Raw genomic sequence first — 20,630 nt, 5'->3', positions numbered from 1 at the left:
TTAAAATATTTATAGTACTAGACTCCAGCTTTTCTCCAGCTTTTTTTTGGAGATTTAAGAACAATAAAATCTTTTAGATCTGTCTTCTGAAGTCAAGTATTTTTGTGAATTTGTTGTTCTAGGCATTATTAATGCTTATAAACTTGATCTTTAGTAATTTTTTATTAGGAAATTGTGTTGATTCACCAATTTTTTCATTATGCCTGTCAATACACTTGAAACTTTGTAAAACTGGAATAATATCTTGTTTACCTGTCTGGATAATGACATAATTTATGGACAGACTGAATTGATCAGACAAGGTCAGTTGTATGAGGTTCAGTAAGACGAAGTGCCAAGGCCTGCACATTCCCAGGCAGCACTACAGGCTGGGGTGGAGTGGCTGGAAAACTGCCCTGTGGAAAAGGACCTGGGAGTACTTGTCAACAGTGCCTGAATATGAGTCAGCAGCATGTTCTGGTGGCCAAGAAGGCCAGTGGCATCCTGCCTTGTATCAGAAATAGTGTGACCAGCAGGACCAGGGCAGTGATTTTCCCCCTGTACTGGTGAGCCCACACCTTGAGTACTGTGTCCAGTTTTGGGCCCTTTATGCCAAGAAAGACACTGAGATACTGAAGCAAATCCAGAGAAGGGCAGTGGAGCTGGTAAAGGATCTGGAGCACAAGTCTCATGGAGAGCTGTTGGTTGTTTAGCCTGGAGAAAGGAGGCTCAGGGCAACTTTCTCATTCTCTACAGCTTCCTGAAAGAAGGTTGTAGCCAGATGAAACTTGGTCTCTTCTCTCAGGTAGCAAGAGGAACTGGCTTCAAGTTGTGCCAGAGGATGTTTAGATTGGGTATTAGGAAAAATTTCTTCACTGAAGGGGTTTTCAAACCTTGGAAGAGGCTGCCCAGAGAAGTAGTGGAGTCACCATCCCTGGAGGTATTTAAAGGATGTATAGATATGGCACTTGGGTGGACTTGGCAGTGCTGAGTTAGTGGTTGAACTTAATGATCTTAAGGGTCTTTTCCAACCCAAATGATCCTACGATAATTTTGTATGTGCAGAACATGTTAAATATGACTTCATATAACACTTAAAGGAGGAGATAAAATGTTTGACTTGAACATTAAGATGGATTCAAGAGTTACAGAATTTCCTGTGTTTGACATTTGCCATTGATACTTTGTATTGTGTCAGAAAAATGTAGTTACTGCTTCATACTGAAATGGGATGAGGCTGAAGCACTTGCAGCCACCTGCTCAGGTGTGCTGCAGCACTTAGGGCTAATTAAAGCTTCTGGGAGTGGGAAGACTTCAATCATACCTGTGCTGTTAGCTGTAGTTAATTGAGAAATAGTGTGAGGTCCTGCTGGCATTGATTTGTCTCTCCTGAGATTTTCTCCCCATTTGATGTTCACTAGTACCAGCTGTTCAGATGTCTCCTGCAGTGGTTCTTCCTACTCTTTCACTCACTGGTGTTACTCTTATTCTGAGTGAACTTCAGATATCTGTGCTTTGTGTTGGAGCTTGCTACTCTTTGAGTGTTGAAGTGGACAAGTAATGTTGAGGTTTTTTAGGTGCTGGTTAGGTTGTGCTGTTTGTAGTTTGTTTGTTACTGATCTGGTTTTTCATGACTCAGTAATCTGGGACCAAAGAGATGTGGTCAGTGAGTCATGGGAAGGGTTTAGTTGTGTTGCTGGTTTCCCATTGCTGCTTTTAGGGTAAAAGACAGTATTTAGAAGGTGACAATGTGCTGCAACAAGTGCTTTTTGCAGTCACCAGATAGCTAGAGTCCCTGGGGAAAGATGATAAAATTTTCTATATAAACACCTCATAGCTGGTTTTGTGGTCAGCAGTTCTACTTCTGCCTGCTGACAGGAGAAGCTTGTACAGTGATGCTCTGAAGGCATTTCCAGTTTTATGTCCTGGTTTGAATCTGCAGTTTGGTGATTCAAACCTGGTGTTTTTTTCAGGCAGGGGAGCTTGTTTCTACTTGAACTTGTGCTGGCTGCTCTGTGAGGTCCCAGAGAAATGAGCAGGCTAACTTGGAGTATTTGCTCAGGTGTGGTATGTCCATGTGCCTGTTGCATCAGCAGCCAAATTCTCTTGCACTTGAAGGAAAAATAGAGAATTCCACTTAAATAATAAGGTGTGTTGGCAGAGAGCAGCTCTGCTGTCAGTCCTAGGAAAACACAAATTTGGATTCCAAAATAACTGTAACCGAAAAAAAAAGACAGTCAAACTTTGGGAAGTGTAATGCACCAAACTTGGGGGTGTCATGTTTTTAGGGTGAGATGAGGAATACACATCACCTAGGAAGACCTGCCTAAATCAGTGGTATTTTGGAGAAGAATGGCTTGGTAGTTTTTTGAAATGGTTGTCTCTGATGTCATTCATAAAAAAGGGATTAACCATTTAAGTCTGTCAGAAGGAATTGTTAGTTTCTAGAGAAATCAGTTCATTTTTCAGATCTGTTATGCAGCTTCCAGGGTGATCTCCCTATATAGGCTAGAGAAACTGGCAGATTTAAATTTACATGGTTTATTAGAGGTGTGTTTTTTGTTACAAGGTGCAATTAGGTCTGTGACTGGGTGATGCAGTGGAGTGCTTGTCAGTCTAGTGCTGTGCGGGCTCTTAACATGTCTCTTCTGTCTGTCAACAGGGCATTGACTCTGGGAGGAGGACTGCCACATTTGGAACACCTTAACCTCTCGGGGTGTCTCACTGTAACTGGTGCAGGCCTGCAGGATTTAGTTTCTGCATGTCCTTCTCTAAAAGATGAACACTTTTACTACTGTGACAACATTAACGGTAATGTCTTTTTATGAGGATGTGATGCTTTTCTGGGGAGTGATGCTTGGTTTAAGGATGCTTTTTAAAACAAAAACAACCATTAAAACCCCACTTTTTTTTTTGATGGCTGTGTAGCACTGAGTTTCACAGATTAATTATGAAATGACAACTGTTAGTTTTTCCTCATTTGTTCTTTTAGGTTGTTTTTTTTTTCCTTGACATTAGTACAGTTCTGTATTACCTGGGAAAGCATGTTTAGTCCTTGTGTCTTGTAACTTAATTTAGCATAAATAATTGGGGCTAGAAAGTAAGTCTTCACAGAGCTGGAAATACACACTTGCCCTCTCCCTATGTTCCCTGTAAACCATATAGTTGTGTGTTTTCTTTATGATCATAACCTCAGATGGAGGCTTCATTAGGTTAGTACCAAAGCAGTGATTTTTAGGAAAGGAATGACTTGTGTTTTGCCATGCAAACCTCTCATATGGCACTAGTTTTGGTATAGGATATTTTTGATCCTACCATCACACGTTCTTATGGAAAACGTAATTTTTTTTTTTTCTTGAGTCAGTAACTTAGAGATGGATCTAAGCTGGAGAAGGATCTTGATAAATGTGTAAAACACATTCATGCTGCAAGTCTTTTCAGTGTTCACCACACTGGAATTCAGTCTATTAGGTTAGGTTCAGTAAGCATTCATAGCATTAGAGATTGGAACCATGGTGTGACTTGTATTCCGTGTGTGAATTTAAAACAGGTAAGTGCAACAGAAGGCAAGGGGAAAAGAGGATAATAACTGATTATAAGATCTAATTGTGTGTAAAACAAAATTGTATTTTCTGGTAGTTCATGGTGTCCAGCTCAATAATTTGCATCCATATTGAGATGTAGTCCCAGCCAGGGTACCAGATGCCAAAGCTTTGATACTATAAGCAAACCTGTACTGATATTTGAGTATTCAATCCATTGAAATTGATATAAGATAATGCACTTAGATTGGATCCTAATATTAGAAGTGAAAGTATTAAATCATATTTTACTTCTGTAAGTTTTGGACTTTATGCGCTTTTTTGACACTACTGCTTTTTTTGTTTGTTTTGAGGCACTTGCCTTTTGTTACTTCCTTCCATTCCATCTAGACTACAGCTTTTAGAAATCTGTTTTCTATAGTCTTTCATTTCAACCTGAAAATTTTAAGGCTTCTTTTTTAAAAACCCTTCACTGACTCTCCTTCCTGCATTATGTTGACTTTAAAGATGTCTTCAAAGGCTAGTTAAAAGCCCTTTCCTTTTAGATCTGATTCCTTGCTACTTTTCCTCTATTTATATTTCTGTCAGTAATACCGGACATGATCTTCTGGTTTGTATTCAAACAGTTCTGTTTCTCTCCTTGTCCCTAAAATACAGTCATCATAGTATTAGTTTACAAAGCCCGAATCGCTGTGTGAGTCCACCACTTTAAAGCTTGGCTGTTCCACAGTAACCTCAAGAAATTATTTATATTTAAACAGAGTATTTTTAAACTATTCTGTAAAGTTGTCCTGATCTTCTTCCTGTTTATTTCCTTCCTTTTACTGCCTGCTGGAAGCTGTGAGCCTGTAAGCTCTGCTTGGTTCTATCACGCAGGCCTTTGGATCAACAGTTTCTCCCATAGAGAGAAATGAACAGGACAGTGAGACTGTAATGGTCTGACTTCTCACATCTGTTGAGAAATAGTGGCATCTCAGAAGTTTGTGGCTGTTTTCTTTAAGAATGAGGTTGATAAAAACTTAAAAGAGGTATTCTAAGCAAAATTCTGTAGTGGAAAGTAACCTTTATAACTGAATCCTTTGAAGTTTTATCTGGGTGCTGTTCCTTGTATTTTCAATCGAACTTCATTGTCATAGGGCTGTTCAGTGTGAAACTGGTGCCTTATTTCACCCTGTGGGCAGCAGGATTCCTGCAACAGCTATTTCTATACCATTTGACATTTCTGAGGCAAGTAGGGAAAGCGGTTTCATTTAAATCAATCCATATCTGAATCTGTTTGTTTATTTGCACATTTATAGATTATATTACTAACTGCTGCACAAAGTTTACTGACCTGTAAGCATGTAGAGAATAATTTCATAATTTTCTTTGCCCACCAGCTTATCAGTGATTGTTTTCGGGGAAGGAGGAATGTTCTGGGATCGTGGTGGAAAACCTGTTGGTCTAGCAGAACAAAAAACGGAGCAAACAGCATGGAATTTAGCCATCTTTAAGTAATAAAGATACGACTTTGTCATCTGCCTGTGAATAAGGGCTTTACTTTTACCTGCAGCCTATTTTCAGTTTTGGTTTGGTTTTTTTAATAAACACAGAGCCTGACGGGACCCCTTACACACAAACACATCTTCATTGGAATTTCTTTGTGGAGGGCTTGCTGGACTTGTTTGGTTGGCATGTTGGTTTCAATTTTTGCATTTTCAGCAAGTGCTGATCTAACCATAGCTGCTCTACTTTTCTAGTAGTGCAAAACTAAAAAGGTGGAGCAGCTATGGTTAGGTAGTTGGGTTTGAGTCTCAGACTGCTGTTGCACAGTAGTAACATGGTGCAGCTTTTGTGAGCAGAGACCATGAATTTGCATGCAGTTCCAAACTTATTTTATGTTTACTGTTAGTTTGACTTCAGTTTTTGGTTTGCATAATAATGTTTAGGATCTCTCCTTATGTTTTGCACAATGCTGGAGACTTGGAGTTAGATAACCCTCAGCTGCAGCTGAAAACAAGTCAGTATACATCCCTTCTAATGGCGGATTTCATTTCACATCTGAAACAAATTGGGCTGTAGATCACACTGAATGCAGTAAGAAGAGTTTAATGTTTGAGTTACCTCTTGCCACTGAGAAGGTTTTATTTTCCTAAGGCTGTTTTGTCCAGCTGTGTCCATTCTTCTGACTGCATTCTCAGTTTCAAAGCCTGGAGTTGCTGTCAGCTTTGGGATTACAAAAGTAGGGCTCCCTAATTTCTGCAGCAGTAGTTCTTCGAAGCTTTCAAGTATGATTCACTTTCTAGAGTTTTTTTTTTTTTTTAATTATGTAGTTCTCAGGTGCTGTAATTAAAGAAATAGGGCATAAATGAAATAAAGTTGTGGTGATTCTGATGATTCACTCTTCTGGCATTTAGAATGTCATTGGTCAGAGTTGATCTGTCAGCAGTGGAGCCAAGACTTAGCAGTTTCTTTTAACATGTATGGACTACTGCATGCAGATTTATGCAGGATTAGAGTGTTGTTAGATCACAAGAGTTTGGTCTCAGTCTTTAGGTTCTACAGATAACCAAGGTGCTCTCATAAATGTCTGTTAAATATAACTTTACCAAAGGCTGATAGAGAGTATCACTTAGTAAAATCAGATTTGAATTGAATATTGCTTCTATATATTTTAAAAAGCTAATTTATGTATTTATAAGTTATATATATTTATAAAAATAAATATTTATATATTTTTAAAACCTAATTTGATCACTTTTTTTGTGATCTTGTGATATTTGTAATGTATTACTGTTGCTACATTACCATCAAATACAGTTTCAGTGTTCATGATGGAGCGAGCCTCTTGCTGGTGGTGGCTGTGAAAGAAATTGTCTCTCCTTCCTTCCTTTTTGTTCCTCCCAGCTCATTCTTTCTGCCTTCCTGTGGCCAGCACTAGTCTTTGTGGGGGTACTTGATAAACTCAGTCAAGACCTGAGATAGCTGTAAGCTTCCTTTTTTACCTTTTTTCCTTTTTTTTTCTTCCTTTTTCAAGATGGGTCAGGGTTTCATCTTGCTGTAATGCACATGAATGTTGCTGCTGCCATAGGCGAGAACTAGAACAAGAACAAGTGACTGAGGGAATATGGTGGTGGCAGACAGTTTCCCTAGTCTTAACCTGTGCTGTCATGTATTCTTGCTGAAATGCCAAATTTCTTTCTAGGAAATTTTGGCTTAGTTTAGTTCTGCTAGTCCATATAACAAAATGGAGTAATCAGATAGCTCTGCTCCTCTCTTACATTGCTGAACATGTTTATATGCTCACCATGAGTAAACAGACCTCATGTCTATTCTGAGTCACCCAGGCATCTTAGTAATCAGATGTGCATGCAAAGAGCATTACTGTAATCCAGTTTAGAAGTAACTAAACCAGTAATGTAGACTGTGCAGGTTAGATGAGAACCTGATTAACTTTGCTTTCCAGGTGAACCAGCCCAAAACACATTTAATTTAGGCACTTCACTGCTTGCACTCATTAAGCCTTCACAGTTAGTAGAAAGATGGAGACTCTTTTGAAATACACTTCTCTGGATGATCCACTGCATGTGCAATTTCTTCCCCATGCTTCCATTGCATGTTGTTTTAAAGGACTAAATTTGGGGCTCCTTGTTAAGTCCAGTGGTGATGGTATCTGGCTCTTCCCTGCCATGATGTTTTATCATGTGAACCAGAACCTAACACTGCAAGCAGCCAGTTGTTTTTTGCTCTGTGCGCTCATCAAAATTGGCAGAGTTCAATCAAAATCATCAGCTGGTCCTCAAAACATGCACAGTTCCTGAAGTTGCTGTGTGGAGCAGTGTGCTCCAAGATGCAATGCATCGCTAACTGGGATGTGCTAGAAGCAATAATGGGCAAAATGAAGGTGCTGAGACTCTGGAACAGGTTGTCCAGGGAAGTAGTGGGAGCCCCATCCCAGGGGCAGGCTGGATGGGGCTCTGAGCAACCTGATCGAGTTGAAGATGTCCCTGATTATTGCAGGGGGCTTGGAACTAGATGACCTTTCAACCCAAACCATTCTGTGATTATATGAAAATGATTCAGCCCCACTGTTAGGTTGAAATGGCCATCACACTGGACAATATAGAAGGCACTGTATGCAGTTACCATATTTCTTAACCTAGTGCATCAGTGAGGTGAGAGGAATTGGGGACCTTGTATACAGAGTCCAAAGCAAACAGGAGAGAGTGGCTTTTTTGGAAAGATTGAAGAGACCATTTGAGTTTAAACAGAGATAATTAAAAAACAAAGTCTAGCCCAAATGAGGTCAGTAGCAAAGACTGGGGAAATCTGAGATTAGGAAGCCAAAGGTCAGTTGTAGTAAATAAAGTTAGGGAAACAAACCCAGTGTCTGTGGCTATGAAAAGCAAAGGCATTTGAATTTTGCTGTCTGTATGAAATATAAAAGGAGCAAACTAGGGAGCATCAGGTATTTTACAGAGGAGATAAATGACCTGATGAAGGAGATCAACTGATATGTCAAAACATAAGTCATAACCAAATAACCTTACTGTTAAAACAACCAGTAATGGCACTTACTACCTTGTTATAATAAGAGCATAAAATATCCTCTAAATTATGGGAGTTGCCTGCATATGCTACAGTAGAATACACAGAAAGAATACAGGGGGACAGATTTCTGGGGATGTGTTTGAACCCTCAGTATTTCATTTCATCAGAGTTCTTTATCAGAGGCTATAAAGAACAGTCAGTTAGGGTATTGAGAATGAGACATGGGACTAGAAATGCAGCATGGGAAGAAGGGTGAAATTTCACTGTGATGTGCTTAATGTTATTTGTAATTTGGTGCCTAATAAATTGGGAAATGAACATACAGGCTTTTCAGATGGTGCAGTTTTTACTTAGAAGTATCAAAGGTTTTGAAATTTTAAGTTGCTCTAAAACTCGTTTAAAAACTGAAAGCTAATTAAAGGATAGGAAGAAGGGGAAGGGCTTAATGGTCACTGTTCAGGATGGACAGGAACCTGGGAGGGCAACAGGTTTCTCCCCATTCCTCTCCTAAGAGTTCTGTGCTGAGGTTAGTCTTACTCAGCATTTCCACTGCTGTCGTGGTGTAAGAAATGCACCCAGTAATTTCCAGGTTTTTGAGTGATACTGAGTGGTCCTCAGGTAATGATACTGGTGCTGATGATTTCCAGGACTTCTTACGTGCTTCAGTATAGCTGTATGTGTTATTATATGTCTGGGTGGTTGGGAATAATCAAACTGTGATTGCATGAAACTGAATTCAGAGCTGGCAGTTGCAAAGTGGAGATAATGATTTCAGAGAGCTGTTGGTGCTAATTCTGAGATCTTTCCTGTTTGCAGCAGCAGCCAAAAAACCCACCAATGTTACGCATCATCAGGGTGCTAAGAACAAGATAGAGGTGCTGCTGCACGGCCCTGGAAGCCTTGGGGCACTCACATGTGGAGTACTGCAAAGTTTTGGTCTCCCCATCTTGAGGAGTGTATGTAATGGAGTTACTGAAGATACAGAAGAGGTCTACTAAAAAGTTAGGGAACTGAAGACTCAAAAGGCTGGAATGTTTCAGTCTGGGAATGAGAGGGCTGAAAAGGGGGATGACTTTACAGAACTGGGAAAGCAGTAGGTGAGGTGAATGTGCAATGGTAACTTTCCAGATTCTGCAGTGTTATAGCTCAGGCACAGTGGATGAAGAAGGTAGATGATTGATTTAAAGCAGAGCACAGTGTAGTGAACTTCTGGAACTTGGTCCCTTGGGGAATTGTGGAAGGAGTTAGTATCAGCATGTTTTAAAAAGGGGTTAAAAAACCCACATGCACAACTAAGCCATAAACAAATACTAAAGGAAATGGACTTCAGTGTCCCTGCTATACAACAGTTAGGGATGCTGGAAAAACATAAAAGGTGTGCTTGATAGGCTTGTGTCATCTCTCTAGATAACACTTGCTGTTACGAGTGATGAAGGTAGTGTTAGATGGAGCAGTGGTCAGATCTGGACGGGCACTCTGTGTGTTCCAGTTATGAGCATGAGGAGAAACATTCTTAAAATGAGCAAGGAAAGGGTGGAAACCAATACTGAAGTATACTGAGTGTTCCCTTCCTTGGGGTGTTGTGGTTCTGTACGTTTTGTCAACAAACATTTTGCTAGAAATGTGACAGTTGCTTCAAAATCACTGCTGTGCTGCTTAGCTGTGGCAATGCTGGGGGAAGGTCAGCTACGACTTGGAAAATGCTGCTGCACAGAACATGCTCTGCTAAACCAGCTGTTCAGAAGCACCGAGTCTCCTTTCTAAAGGACTTATGAAGAAGCTTTCAAACTCTAGCTCGTAAGTGACTTGGAGGATCAAAATTTAGTTCAGGTGAATAAAACGATTTGAAAAGAAAAATGAGTTTATTGACAAATGAAAAGTTTACTATTTTGCATACTGTAAAAATTGTCCTTCGTTATAGTTTCAGGTTTGTTTTATTCAGTCTCACACATCTTAATTATCTTATAGAGTGTTGCTCATTGGTGTGTGGCGTGAAGCATAAAGCTGATTTTCAGACACCAGATTCTTGAAAATTAATTATGACTTCAAATTAATGTTTTGGGGGGGGGGGGGAAGCCAGACATGGCACAGTGCCCTAATTCACTACAAGATTCTGTTAGTATTTTCTAAATACATTAAAAACACTGTAAATTATTTGTTGACTTGTCTCATGTACAAAGAGGGGGAATTTTGGGTTGTCGTGGTTAGGTCTTTACCAGCTTGTTTGAGTTAACTTGGCAACCCACTTCCAGTTTCTGTTGGGTGCCAGAGTTCAACCAGCCTGAATGTAAATGGGTCTCAAAGCAGGCAGATGGCTGTAGGAAATAAAATCCTGTATTAATAAATATAATAATTTCTTATCTCATGATCACTTTAACATTTCAAATTAAAGGAATAACAGTAAGTGAAGGTAAGTGGAGGTGGGTAGAATTACAGTGTTGGTTTCTACTGTCTGTGCTCGCAACTTGTTTCTTTCTGAATTGCTGATTTTTAGCCTTATGGCTTCTGATGACTGCAGTGATACTAAAGTGATTTTCTCTTTAGTTTTTGAATTTTCAGTCAAGAGTATGTGAGAGGTCTGGCCAACCATGAAGTGTTCATGGGGAAAAAAAGGAAAAAACTCTTTCCATTATAGTAGAAATAGTTTTGGAGATTATGGTTTGTTTGGTAATGCCATGTTGTCATTATCTGAATTTGAAAAATGGGAATTAAAAATGCATTGTGAAAATATACTCAGTTCTGAAAGCTGACTGTGACAGCTTACTTAAACTTGCTTATTTAGTGTTGCTTATTGTACTTCTGTGTCATTTTGAACTTGTTACCTTCATGGCACTAAGCTATTGGAGCAAAAATCTCTTGAAAAACATCTGTTCCAGGTGAGGTTTTGTACCATGATAGTACTGGCAGTGTTTCAGACTTCACAGTGCTGAACGAAGTGTAGCGCATCGTAAAAAAGGAGGCATTTTCTGAATCACCAGGTTACGAGAACTATAAATCTAAACAAATGGCCTTTTCTTCTTTTCACATTTCTTTTGTTTTTGTGCAGGTCCTCATGCTGAAACCGCCAGTGGATGCCAGAATTTGCAGTGTGGTTTTCGGGCCTGCTGCCGCTCTGGCGAATGACCGCTGACTTCTGATCTTTGTCTACTTCATTTAGCTGAGCAGGCTTCCTTTCATGCACTTTACTTACAGTTCGCATCTTGTGTTAACAATCCTTGGAGTGAGAGTTGTTATACTAGCCTGACCCTGCCCACAACTTCAAAATCTTAATTAAGAGTGTACTGTACAGTGTTGTAACAATCTCACAATCCCATTTGGCTTGAAGGGTGTTGGGTTTTATTTTACATAATTTGGGGAATATGGGAAAACCTTCAGATTTTTTTTTAATGCCACTTTCTTCCAAGTTTGGCACTTAAATATACTTTACTGGATTATTTTGTGTAAGGGGACTTTTTTTTTTTTCTTAATTTTGAATCCGTAAGTACAGTATAAACCTCTGCAGAGAATTTCAACTGTATTGTTTGCATTTGGGTAACAATTATACATCTTTAGGAGCCTTGTTTCTTCCCCTTTCCTTTCATCTTGAAGTTGTTCTTTATATTGCAGAATTAGGGAAATTGCCACCTTCCTTTTGCATTTGGTTTTGTATTTGGGCTTGAAAAACATACTCAAATAAAACATTCCCACCAATTAAAAAAATATGCAGCAGTTGAATATCTGTGCTTCAAGGTATAAAGTACCATGCCAGGAGGCCGCAGAGATTGGGCGGGTTAGTAGGTGGTGTGGTGGTTGCAGAGCTGTGAACTGTGCTGTACATGGGGGAGGTTTGGTTTGGGTTTATTGTTCCCATGACTGCGCTAAGTTGCATTTTTGAAACAGCTTCCAAGGAAGTCAGTTTTCATTAATCTGAACTCTGTGGAAGACACGTTTTCACCCTTGCTTTGATAGTTAAAAAGACTCCTCTCTGAACTGTAGAGACTGGCAGGAAGGCAGAGAATCTGTTGTGATGAGTGAAACATCTGCTAGAAAGGGAAGAGTAATTAATGTATGAGTAGGGCATGAGTGTGTGTGTGTGGTGGTATGGGGATGACCCCACTGCTTGGGAGTTGAGTATTGTAGCCCGTGTCAAGTTGTAAACTTCAATGGCCACCTGCTCATGGGTGGCACAGTTTCAGGTTGGTTTTTTTCTTCAGCAGAGGAGGGACAGGTGTCTGCTTTTGTAGAAGACAGGTTTTTTTTCCCCCTATCCTGCCTAATTTTTAAGACTGACAATACAAGCTAGTAATTTTTACCAATTTTCATAATTGGATAGATTCTTTTGAGTAGTATTTATTTAGGACACCAGTCATGGTGACCTAAGTAGCTTTCAAAATTCTTGGTGTCTGGGAAGTCAGCTTGCAGGCAGAGCTGGAGATTACAATAAACTGCAAGTTTTGACACCATCTTGCTCCCAGTAAAACTGAAGAGGAGTAAGGTAAGAAGAACACTAGTGAATGCAGAGTTGGTGTGGAGGTGGCTGTTCATGGTTAACAGGTGACTGCGGGCTAGAGGCAGAATGCCCAGTGCTCAGTTTGAAGCCTACAGAAGGGGTTTCCAAGGACACCACTGACCCAGCAACTGTTGCTTTAAGTAAGCTGCATTAAATGGAGTTTGGTGCCCAAAGGTGAGAGGAGATGGACACCGTTTGTGCAAGGCTGACTGAGACTGCTGGTAACAAGGTACACAGTGGGTTTGCTTTATCTGTCCCTGTTGCAGAACTGATTTCAAAGACTGGGAAGGTGCAGCAAGAGGAGCTTCTGCTTGCTGCTGGGTGATGCTTTCTCTGCAGACTGGTAGACACAGCTGAGGACTGAATCAGTTTGCAGATATACCATGGACTAAAATTAGGAGTTGTCATCAGTGTTCAGCAAAGCATCATGTGATGACCATGTACTCCTTTCTGGTGGAAGTCAGAGGGGAGGGAACCTGTGGTGGCAACCCCTGACTCTAATCCATGAGTGCTGGGAGAGCTGGCAAACACTAGCGGGGCTGCTCAGGATCGTCTTTGAAAGGTTGTGAGATCAGGAGAGGTGCCTGAGGACTGGAAGAAAGCAAATGTCACCTTGGTGTTCAAAGGAGGACTCAGGGAGCAGGCCAGTTGTCGTCACCTCAATCCACGGAAAGCTGATGGATGCCTCATTCTGGAGGCCATCTCTATCCACATGGATGACAGGAAGGTAAGCAGGAGTAGTCAGCATGGATTCACTAAACGTAAATTATGCTTGACCAGCCAGATTGATTCCACAATGAAACAACTATCTGGATGGGTGAGGGGAGAGCAGTGGATATTGTCTACCTTGATTCAGCAAGGCTTTCAACACTGTCTCTCACAACATCCTCACAGGCAAACTCAGGAAGTGTGGATTGGATGAGTGGACAGTGAGGTGGATTGAGAACTGGCTGAACGGCATATTCCAGAGGGGTGTAATCGGGGCACAGGGTCTAGTTGGAAGCCTGTCACTAGTGGTGTCCCCCAAGGTTCAATACTGGGCCCAGTATTGTTTAACTTATCCATCACTGACTTGTATGAAGGGTTTGATGTCTCCTCAGCAAGTTCACTGATGACACAAAGCTGGGAGGAGTGGCTGGTACCCCACAGTGCTGTGCAGCCCTTCAGAAGGACCTCGACAGGCTGGAGAGATGGGCAGAGAAGAACTGTTTGAAATTCAACAAAGAGTCCTGCACCTGGGGAAGAGTAACCTCATGCACCCAGACAGGCTGGGGGTCAACCTGCTGGAAAGCAGCTCTGTGGAGAAGGATCTGGGGGTCCTGGTGACAACAAGCTGTCCATGAGCCAGCAGTGTGCCCTTGTGGCCAAGAAGGCCAATGGTATCTCACAGTGCATTAGGGAGGTGATCCTGCCCCTCTACCGAGCCCTGGTGAGGAACATCTGGAGAGCTGTGTCCAGTAAAGGGCACCAGAGATGGAGCATACCTATTACAAGGACAGGCTGAGGGAGCTGGGCCTGTTCACCCTTGGGAAAAGACAACAGAGGGGACCTCATGAATGTGTGTAAGTATCTGAAGAGAGGGTGCCAAGAGAATGGAGTCCAGCCCTTCTTGGTGGTGCCAGGCAATAGGACAAGAGGCACTGGGTACAAAATTATGCACAGGAAGTTCCAACTGAACATGAGGAAGAACTTCTTTACTGTGCAGGTGACCAAGCACTGGAACAGATTGCCCAGAGAGGTTCTGGAGTCTCTGTCACTGGAGATATTCAAGTACCATCTGGATGCCATCCTGTGCAATGTGCTCTAGGATGGCCCTGCGTGAGCAGGGAGGTTGGAGCAGATGACCGACTGTGGTCCTTTCCAGCCTGACCCATTCTGTGATTCTGTGATTTTTGACTAGTATTTATTAGATAACTGAACTAGATTCAGTTGTGGCTCAAGAACAATCTTCATTTTGATCTGATGAACGTTCTTCCTAAGTGCAACTGACTGTCATTTCACTTGGAAGTTTGATTAGCAAGATAACTGCAGGCAAAAGATATATATTTTTTTATCAGTATTAAGTTACACCACTACTTGCATACTAATAAACTGAATTTGATTTTTAGTAAACAAGTCTTTTGATAATATTTTGCTTGCAAGTTTGGCAACTTGCAGACAAGGATTTTATACTCCAAAGTAATTTAACCAAAATTTTGTATAAAAAAAATGAGCTTCCACTTAGGTTTTTGTATAAATATTTATTAAATCCTTTGTCTTAAGAAAATGTAGTCTTACACCTCTAAATGGTGCTGGCATTATACAGACATAAAATATGGAATAGGATATGAAACAGCCTCTTAAAAATTGAAGTATGGCCTTCACTGATGGTGCTTTGGTACATGAAATTTGTTCATGGCTAAAAATTCAGAAACTGAGGTATAGGAAAACTTTTTATTCACAAGTGTTTTTGAAGAGGAAGAAGGTCTGTAGATAAAATAAACTGACTAGCTAAAAACAAGGTCTTCAAGGGGTTCCAAGGAGACATTTTACTCTGCAATGTCACTGTACGTGGGCATGTGTACCCAGTGGGAGCTAAAAAAGACTGTATAAAAATCACCTATTAGTACTGGAATTTTATGCTGTCAGTCTCTTCTTTAGCAGTAATAACTAGTATCTTCAGTGGTTGTAGGGCAAATAAAGCTACTAAAAATCAAGTTCTCATTTGATTTTTAAAATACTTGGGACAGCTCAAATCAGCAGTGAGAAAAATCTGTTACATTTACAGCTGTATAAGCAAATTTCTTGCAGTATTCTGACTGCTCTGTACTACCCATTTCGCACAAGTGAAGCAACATAAATCCATACAGAGAGAACATTTTGGGGATAAGGATGAATATACACAGCTAGAGCAAATTCAACATTGGAAACATCAATGGAATGAACTCCCGTGCTGTGTACAGCTTCTATTAAAGGTCTGACTTCAGAATATGCCATATGAATAGGAAATCCAGAGACCTGGGAGAAAGACAAAGGAAAAAAACATGTAAGAAGAATAGGTAAAGGCACCTGAATAAATACATAGTTTTAAAAATCTGTTTTACTGAGCATGGAAATTTATCTTTTCTATTGCTGACCTCAGGAGATGCAATAAAAAAAAGCCTATTTTTTGTATTTTAATACCACCTCCCTCTTTCACATATTCCAGGCAAGCTTCTGACATTTTTCCTCTTTTATCTGGTTTAAGTTTGAAGTGAAGATGTTTAGAAACCACTAGAATAAAGTTATATTAATGAACACATACAGCAGAACTTCACTGCTTTTTGCCTCTTGGCTGGTTTTAAATCACTATGTTCTCCTGGCTGAGGATTTGAGATGGCCAGTGTCTCCTGAGCAACAGGAACTGAAACCTCAACTCATTTTGGAACTGGCCCTCGCTGTGTGCAGTGCTGTCACCACAGGTGTTCCACATGGAAAGCAGAAGGCCATTCCAACAGCCCGGAGGAAGAACACAAAGCTACACCAGTGGCTGCAGTGAACACTTCAGAACGTTTTCTTCTGTCTTCAGAGAGTGAAGTAAAGAGTAGAAAACTGAAGAAAAGCATGTTTGTTGTGGGGGCTCCTGGACAGTATGCAGCACAACTCAGCACCAGAGCCAGGTTCTTACTGACCCAACCAGCCCCCGAGCAGCTGGTGGTGGGAGACTGCACTCATGTTTATGTACTGACAGCAGTGGCTGCTGTGGTGCAGCAATAAAACCAGAACAGTGCAGCCAATTTACCTTTACATTCTTGGTTTTATGTTCAGCAAAAAGTTTTTATCTTAAATATTACAGAGAAATAAAACAGATCATCACTCCTTTCATTCTGTAAATATTACATAGGCATAAAAGCTCCTGCAAATTTTGATAGTAGAAGAAATAAATAGCCTAGGATGCTCTTCTATACCATAGAGTGGTGATTTAAATCCTAGGGATTTAAATTCTTGTACTATGCACAAGCCATTTATGTTCACAGCTGTACCCTGTAATCTCCCAGCTGTTTTTGCAGCTCTGCCTGATGATCATCTTCTACGTCTTTGCCTTGGTTTTGTTCCAGCAGCGGCAAAAAGTTACGTAGGGTAGAGGTACAATATCTGTTCCAACGAGTTGGGCGCGTTGGTCTCCATTCCATAATCTTATCTTTTAATATTTTTTCAATCCTGCAATAAGATAGACTGATTATTACAATTCTAGTATTTATTGGACATCCGAGCTGATCTCCCTTGGCAGACAGTACAGGTTCTGGGGACCATAAATGACCTTAGTTAAACTTGCTGCTGACTAGAAGTGCAGAAAAGCAACTCCAACACAGCTGTGTGGTGCCTGCATGGTCAGTGCCTGCATGGAAGGCCGGGGCTTACAATCCCTTTTTAGTTCACACTCCTCTCATCCCTCCACAGCATTTTGCTCATTGGGAAATGGTAGAGCAATGATTGATCAGTTCTTTCTATCTGGCAATCCCTATTAAAGAAGGAGAGTTAAAAAATAACCTGGAATGGTAGCTTCTGATTTTTTTAGGCCATTCTCAATTCCTAGCATTCAAAGCAGGTTTTTTAGGACCTAGGTGTGAATATGCTTTAATATCAGCGCTGACAGCATTTGTTTTGGAGGTAGAATTACCTGCTCTGTAGTTCCACTGCAGCAGCCTTATCTGAATGCTGATAAACTAATTCTTCAGGCTAGCAATAAATAAAACAAATATTAAAATGTGCAGTTTATTCTAGCTGTATAACAGTGTAACTTCACTGTTCACTTGTATTTCTGTCTTGATGATGCCCACAGGAATTGACAATTATATTGAAATAATTATTCCTTAGTAGAGACATGATAAAAAAATTAACGAGATATTTGTGTGTAATGCTGCATTTCTTTTTTTTCTCCAGTAAACTTCAACAGCATACACTTTTGATAACTACAGAAATTTCTGGTTTCTTAATAAGGATGTTCATACAGCTTAAAAAAAATGCCATAAGAAAAAGTTGACATTTTCTTTATAATACCAAGCTACTACTTTAGATAGGTTTGTGTTAAAGATTTGTGCCATTTACTTCAGTTATCCTGACATCTTACATGGACAGTTAGAGGCCAAGAGCATTCATTCTGTATAAAACAAACTTTTTGCAGTATTCCTGCTTTCATTTTTTTGAAAGCATGACTGGGAAATCTTTTCAAAAACCAGTGATATTACATAAATATACTTAAGCTTATAAGTCCAAAGAACTTAGTGTCTGCTTCCTTATGCCAAGTCTGTGATGTCTCAAACCCTCAAATTGAGTTAGCAGTAGATCCATCAATACCTGAATGCTGCTGAGACCAGGGAATGGCAAACTTCTTGAAAAGAAAGACTTCCAGTGTTTTGGTTTGCTGATATCAAAATTTATCCTTACAGGGGAATCATATTCTTGAATATTGAACCAAATCTACGAGAAAGCAAATTTGTTATAACTTTCAGCAAATCACAACTATGGAACACATTCCACTTACATAGCAATAAAATACCATATAATGTTAACCTCCTGTAGCAATTTCTTCTGCTGTTTTGTCTGCTGCAAAAGTCTTTTCTGAATTCTGATTAAATTCTTCCAGCAGCCCAGCCCAGCCCAGTGCTGCTGTGGCTGTGATGCCTGGTAGCTGCTGCACCCCAGCACCATTGCTATTTTAGGCTTATCTTGCAGAATACAAGCAGGTGTTGCAGACACACACAGCTCCTATGTGTATTTTGTCATCAAGTGGAATCCATGTCTTGCACTCCCCTTCTTTACAGACATCCTTTTTGGTCTGTGGGCCTAGCCCAAAGCACGCAAGCATGGTAGGATTCTTGTTTAAACAATCTCTAAATAGCTACTGCTAAGGCTGCAAAATGTTGCAGCAATTAATATGTAAATACTAATCAATATGTGTAACCCCTTGTAGCCAATGTTTCTGTGTAGAGCCTTCTGGGACACAACCCAGCTGGTGCTGCCCCACTTGGATATGAAGTGTTGTGGCTCTGCTGGTGGAACCTGCTCAGAGTCACATGTAGATTGGTTGCCCTGAAAGATGTTGCACTCTGCAGTTCAAGGTTAGCTGATCAGGTTGTCAGTCTTTAGTTGCTTCGTCCAGCAATTAAAAAATGGCTACATTTTTCTTAACTGTAGGTTAAAAAAACCCCAAACAACTTGACCACTCCCCAAAATGCTTTCAGGGAAAAAACTGACACTTTTAAAATAAATGTACTTTAGAATATTAAATGCTCATCCAAAGTCATGATCTGTATTTAGAATAAAATACCAGAAGATTAAAATCCAAAATAAAACTCATAATGCATGGTATTCCAGAAAAACTGAGGAGCAAACTTTGAAACTCAACTTCCAATTTTCATTCAAATAAAGCCTGGGGTTCTTTTTTTAAGCTCGCCTTCTGTTTCCTCATTTTTAAGACTTTCACACATCTTTCTACCTCACTATCATGTCCCCGTTTGTCTCCCCAGAAGCTGTGAGGTCTGGCTTCCAGCAAAGTCAGAGAATGCTGCTGGCAGGACAGTGCCCAGGGTTTCTGTCCCTCCAAGCACAGTCTCAGCTCCACCGCAGTCTGTGGCCTTTTGTCCACCTGCCCTGAGCTGCACAGTTCTTGCGATCTCTCCTCTCTCCCCCCACGATCTCAGAGGGTTTCCAGCCACACAATGAATAATATATTGTGAATGTGCACTAGTATGACTTGTGTATTTGCAAATAAATGGGAGGACTTCATGCCAGGCAGAAAATCAATACAGTTTTTGTGCCTTGTGGTGCCAGCTCTCTGTTGTGTGCATTGAACCATCCAGGCTGTGCCCACTGTTACATGGGCAACTCAAGTGACTCCTTGTAATATCCTTTATTGCTCATTTTTCAGTTACATTTCAACTGCAAAGTATTATCTTTGAGAAATGACTACTCCCCACCTAAACCATGGTAATCTTAAGATATCCAAGTTGGGAAACATGTAAGTAAAACCCAATAATGAAAATGATATTAACGGATGTCTTGATCCACCTAAATTGTGATTAAAAAATATTTTTAATTTTAAAGTAGCTGAAAAACCTACTTAAGATTGAATGAAATCACTAATAATGTGATAGCTTAACTACAGTTTCAATGATGAACAAATCATGCATAAGGTAAAAAAAAGTTATTTACACCTATGTGTATAGAAATGTGACAAGACTAGGTACACTTACATTATCAGAGCTGATCAGACAGTACACATTTTGTAAGGGGCAGAAAGTATCATACTGCCCATAAAAACATCCAGTACTGGGATTCCAAATTACGTACTGACTTTGTTCCAAAGTTAATACATATGCAGTTGGTCCCTAGGAAAGAAATAAAAAGTATGAGAAAGATGTTTGAAAACTGGCTGCAAAGACAATATGCTTTGTATTCTTTGCAATACTATATTTTTACTATTAAGGTTAAGATTGCTTTTTGGGGCAAACTGCTTGGAAGAATTTACAGGTTCATTACAGTTCAACACTTACATAATAATGTGCTCTTTGTTATGTGGCAGAGAAATACTGGACATACACAGGCCACAAGTTAAGGTCAAATCAAGGGTTAAAGATGCTTGATACTGTTTATGAGGACAACAGCTACTACCAGTTTAAGCATGGAAACACGGTTTCAGGAAAAAACCCCAAACAATATTTATACTAAGATATACTTTCAATTTTTTATTTTCTTCTCTGAAAAGAATCAGTTCCCAGCACCAATGTTTAGATAATATCCTGGACAAACATCCCAGCAAGAAACAACTATCTATTGATGGGAATCAAAGACTTCACAGAATAAAAGTTAATGCTCAGGCCGAATGAAAAAATCCTCTTACCTCAGGAATGGCATTTCCAATGATAAGCCAGGCTTTTTTCCCCATACCAAGAAAATAATTACACAAGAGCACGGCGTGTTCTTCCTCATCGCCCGCCAGAAGATAAAGAAATTGCTAATTGAGGTATTAAAAAAAAGAGTCTTTGTAGGCAGTTATCAACTTACAACATTTGATAATTTTTTTTAACAATTCTGAAGCAAGCAGATCTTTGCAACTGATCTTTGCATTG

At 40.0% G+C, this 20,630-nt stretch overlaps 2 protein-coding genes across 4 annotated transcripts in view; one reads left to right on the top strand and one right to left on the bottom strand.

Moving 5' to 3' along the window:
• FBXL5 (F-box and leucine rich repeat protein 5) overlaps positions 1–11,750 on the top strand; it is a 35,404-nt gene extending 23,654 nt beyond the window's left edge. Inside the window, exons 10-11 of the mRNA XM_027642947.1 lie at positions 2,642–2,790; positions 11,098–11,750. Of these exons, the coding sequence (XP_027498748.1) occupies positions 2,642–2,790; positions 11,098–11,174 (226 nt within the window). The 3' untranslated portion in view covers positions 11,175–11,750. The remainder of the gene's footprint in view (positions 1–2,641; positions 2,791–11,097) is intronic.
• Positions 11,751–14,561: 2,811 nt separating this feature from the next.
• The window catches only part of CC2D2A (coiled-coil and C2 domain containing 2A), a 56,174-nt gene continuing 50,105 nt past the window's right edge, over positions 14,562–20,630 (bottom strand). Inside the window, exons 30-35 of one of the 3 annotated variants that reach the window (XM_027642769.1) lie at positions 20,402–20,515; positions 19,755–19,889; positions 17,857–17,979; positions 17,180–17,238; positions 16,542–16,719; positions 14,562–15,537 (exon numbers count right to left, since the gene is read on the bottom strand). In XM_027642769.1, coding sequence (XP_027498570.1) covers positions 15,349–15,537; positions 16,542–16,719; positions 17,180–17,238; positions 17,857–17,979; positions 19,755–19,889; positions 20,402–20,515 — 798 coding nt within the window. In that variant the 3' untranslated portion in view covers positions 14,562–15,348. The remainder of the gene's footprint in view (positions 15,538–16,541; positions 16,720–17,179; positions 17,239–17,856; positions 17,980–19,754; positions 19,890–20,401; positions 20,516–20,630) is intronic. The other 2 variants (XM_027642768.1, XM_027642771.1) reach the window with 2 other exon arrangements.

Source organism: Corapipo altera, unplaced genomic scaffold (genome assembly GCF_003945725.1).
Source record: "Corapipo altera isolate COAL_440 unplaced genomic scaffold, ASM394572v1 22, whole genome shotgun sequence".
Taxonomy (NCBI): domain Eukaryota; kingdom Metazoa; phylum Chordata; class Aves; order Passeriformes; family Pipridae; genus Corapipo; species Corapipo altera.
Note: the sequence above shows the minus strand (reverse complement) of the source record. Positions and strands in the feature narration are given on the sequence as shown.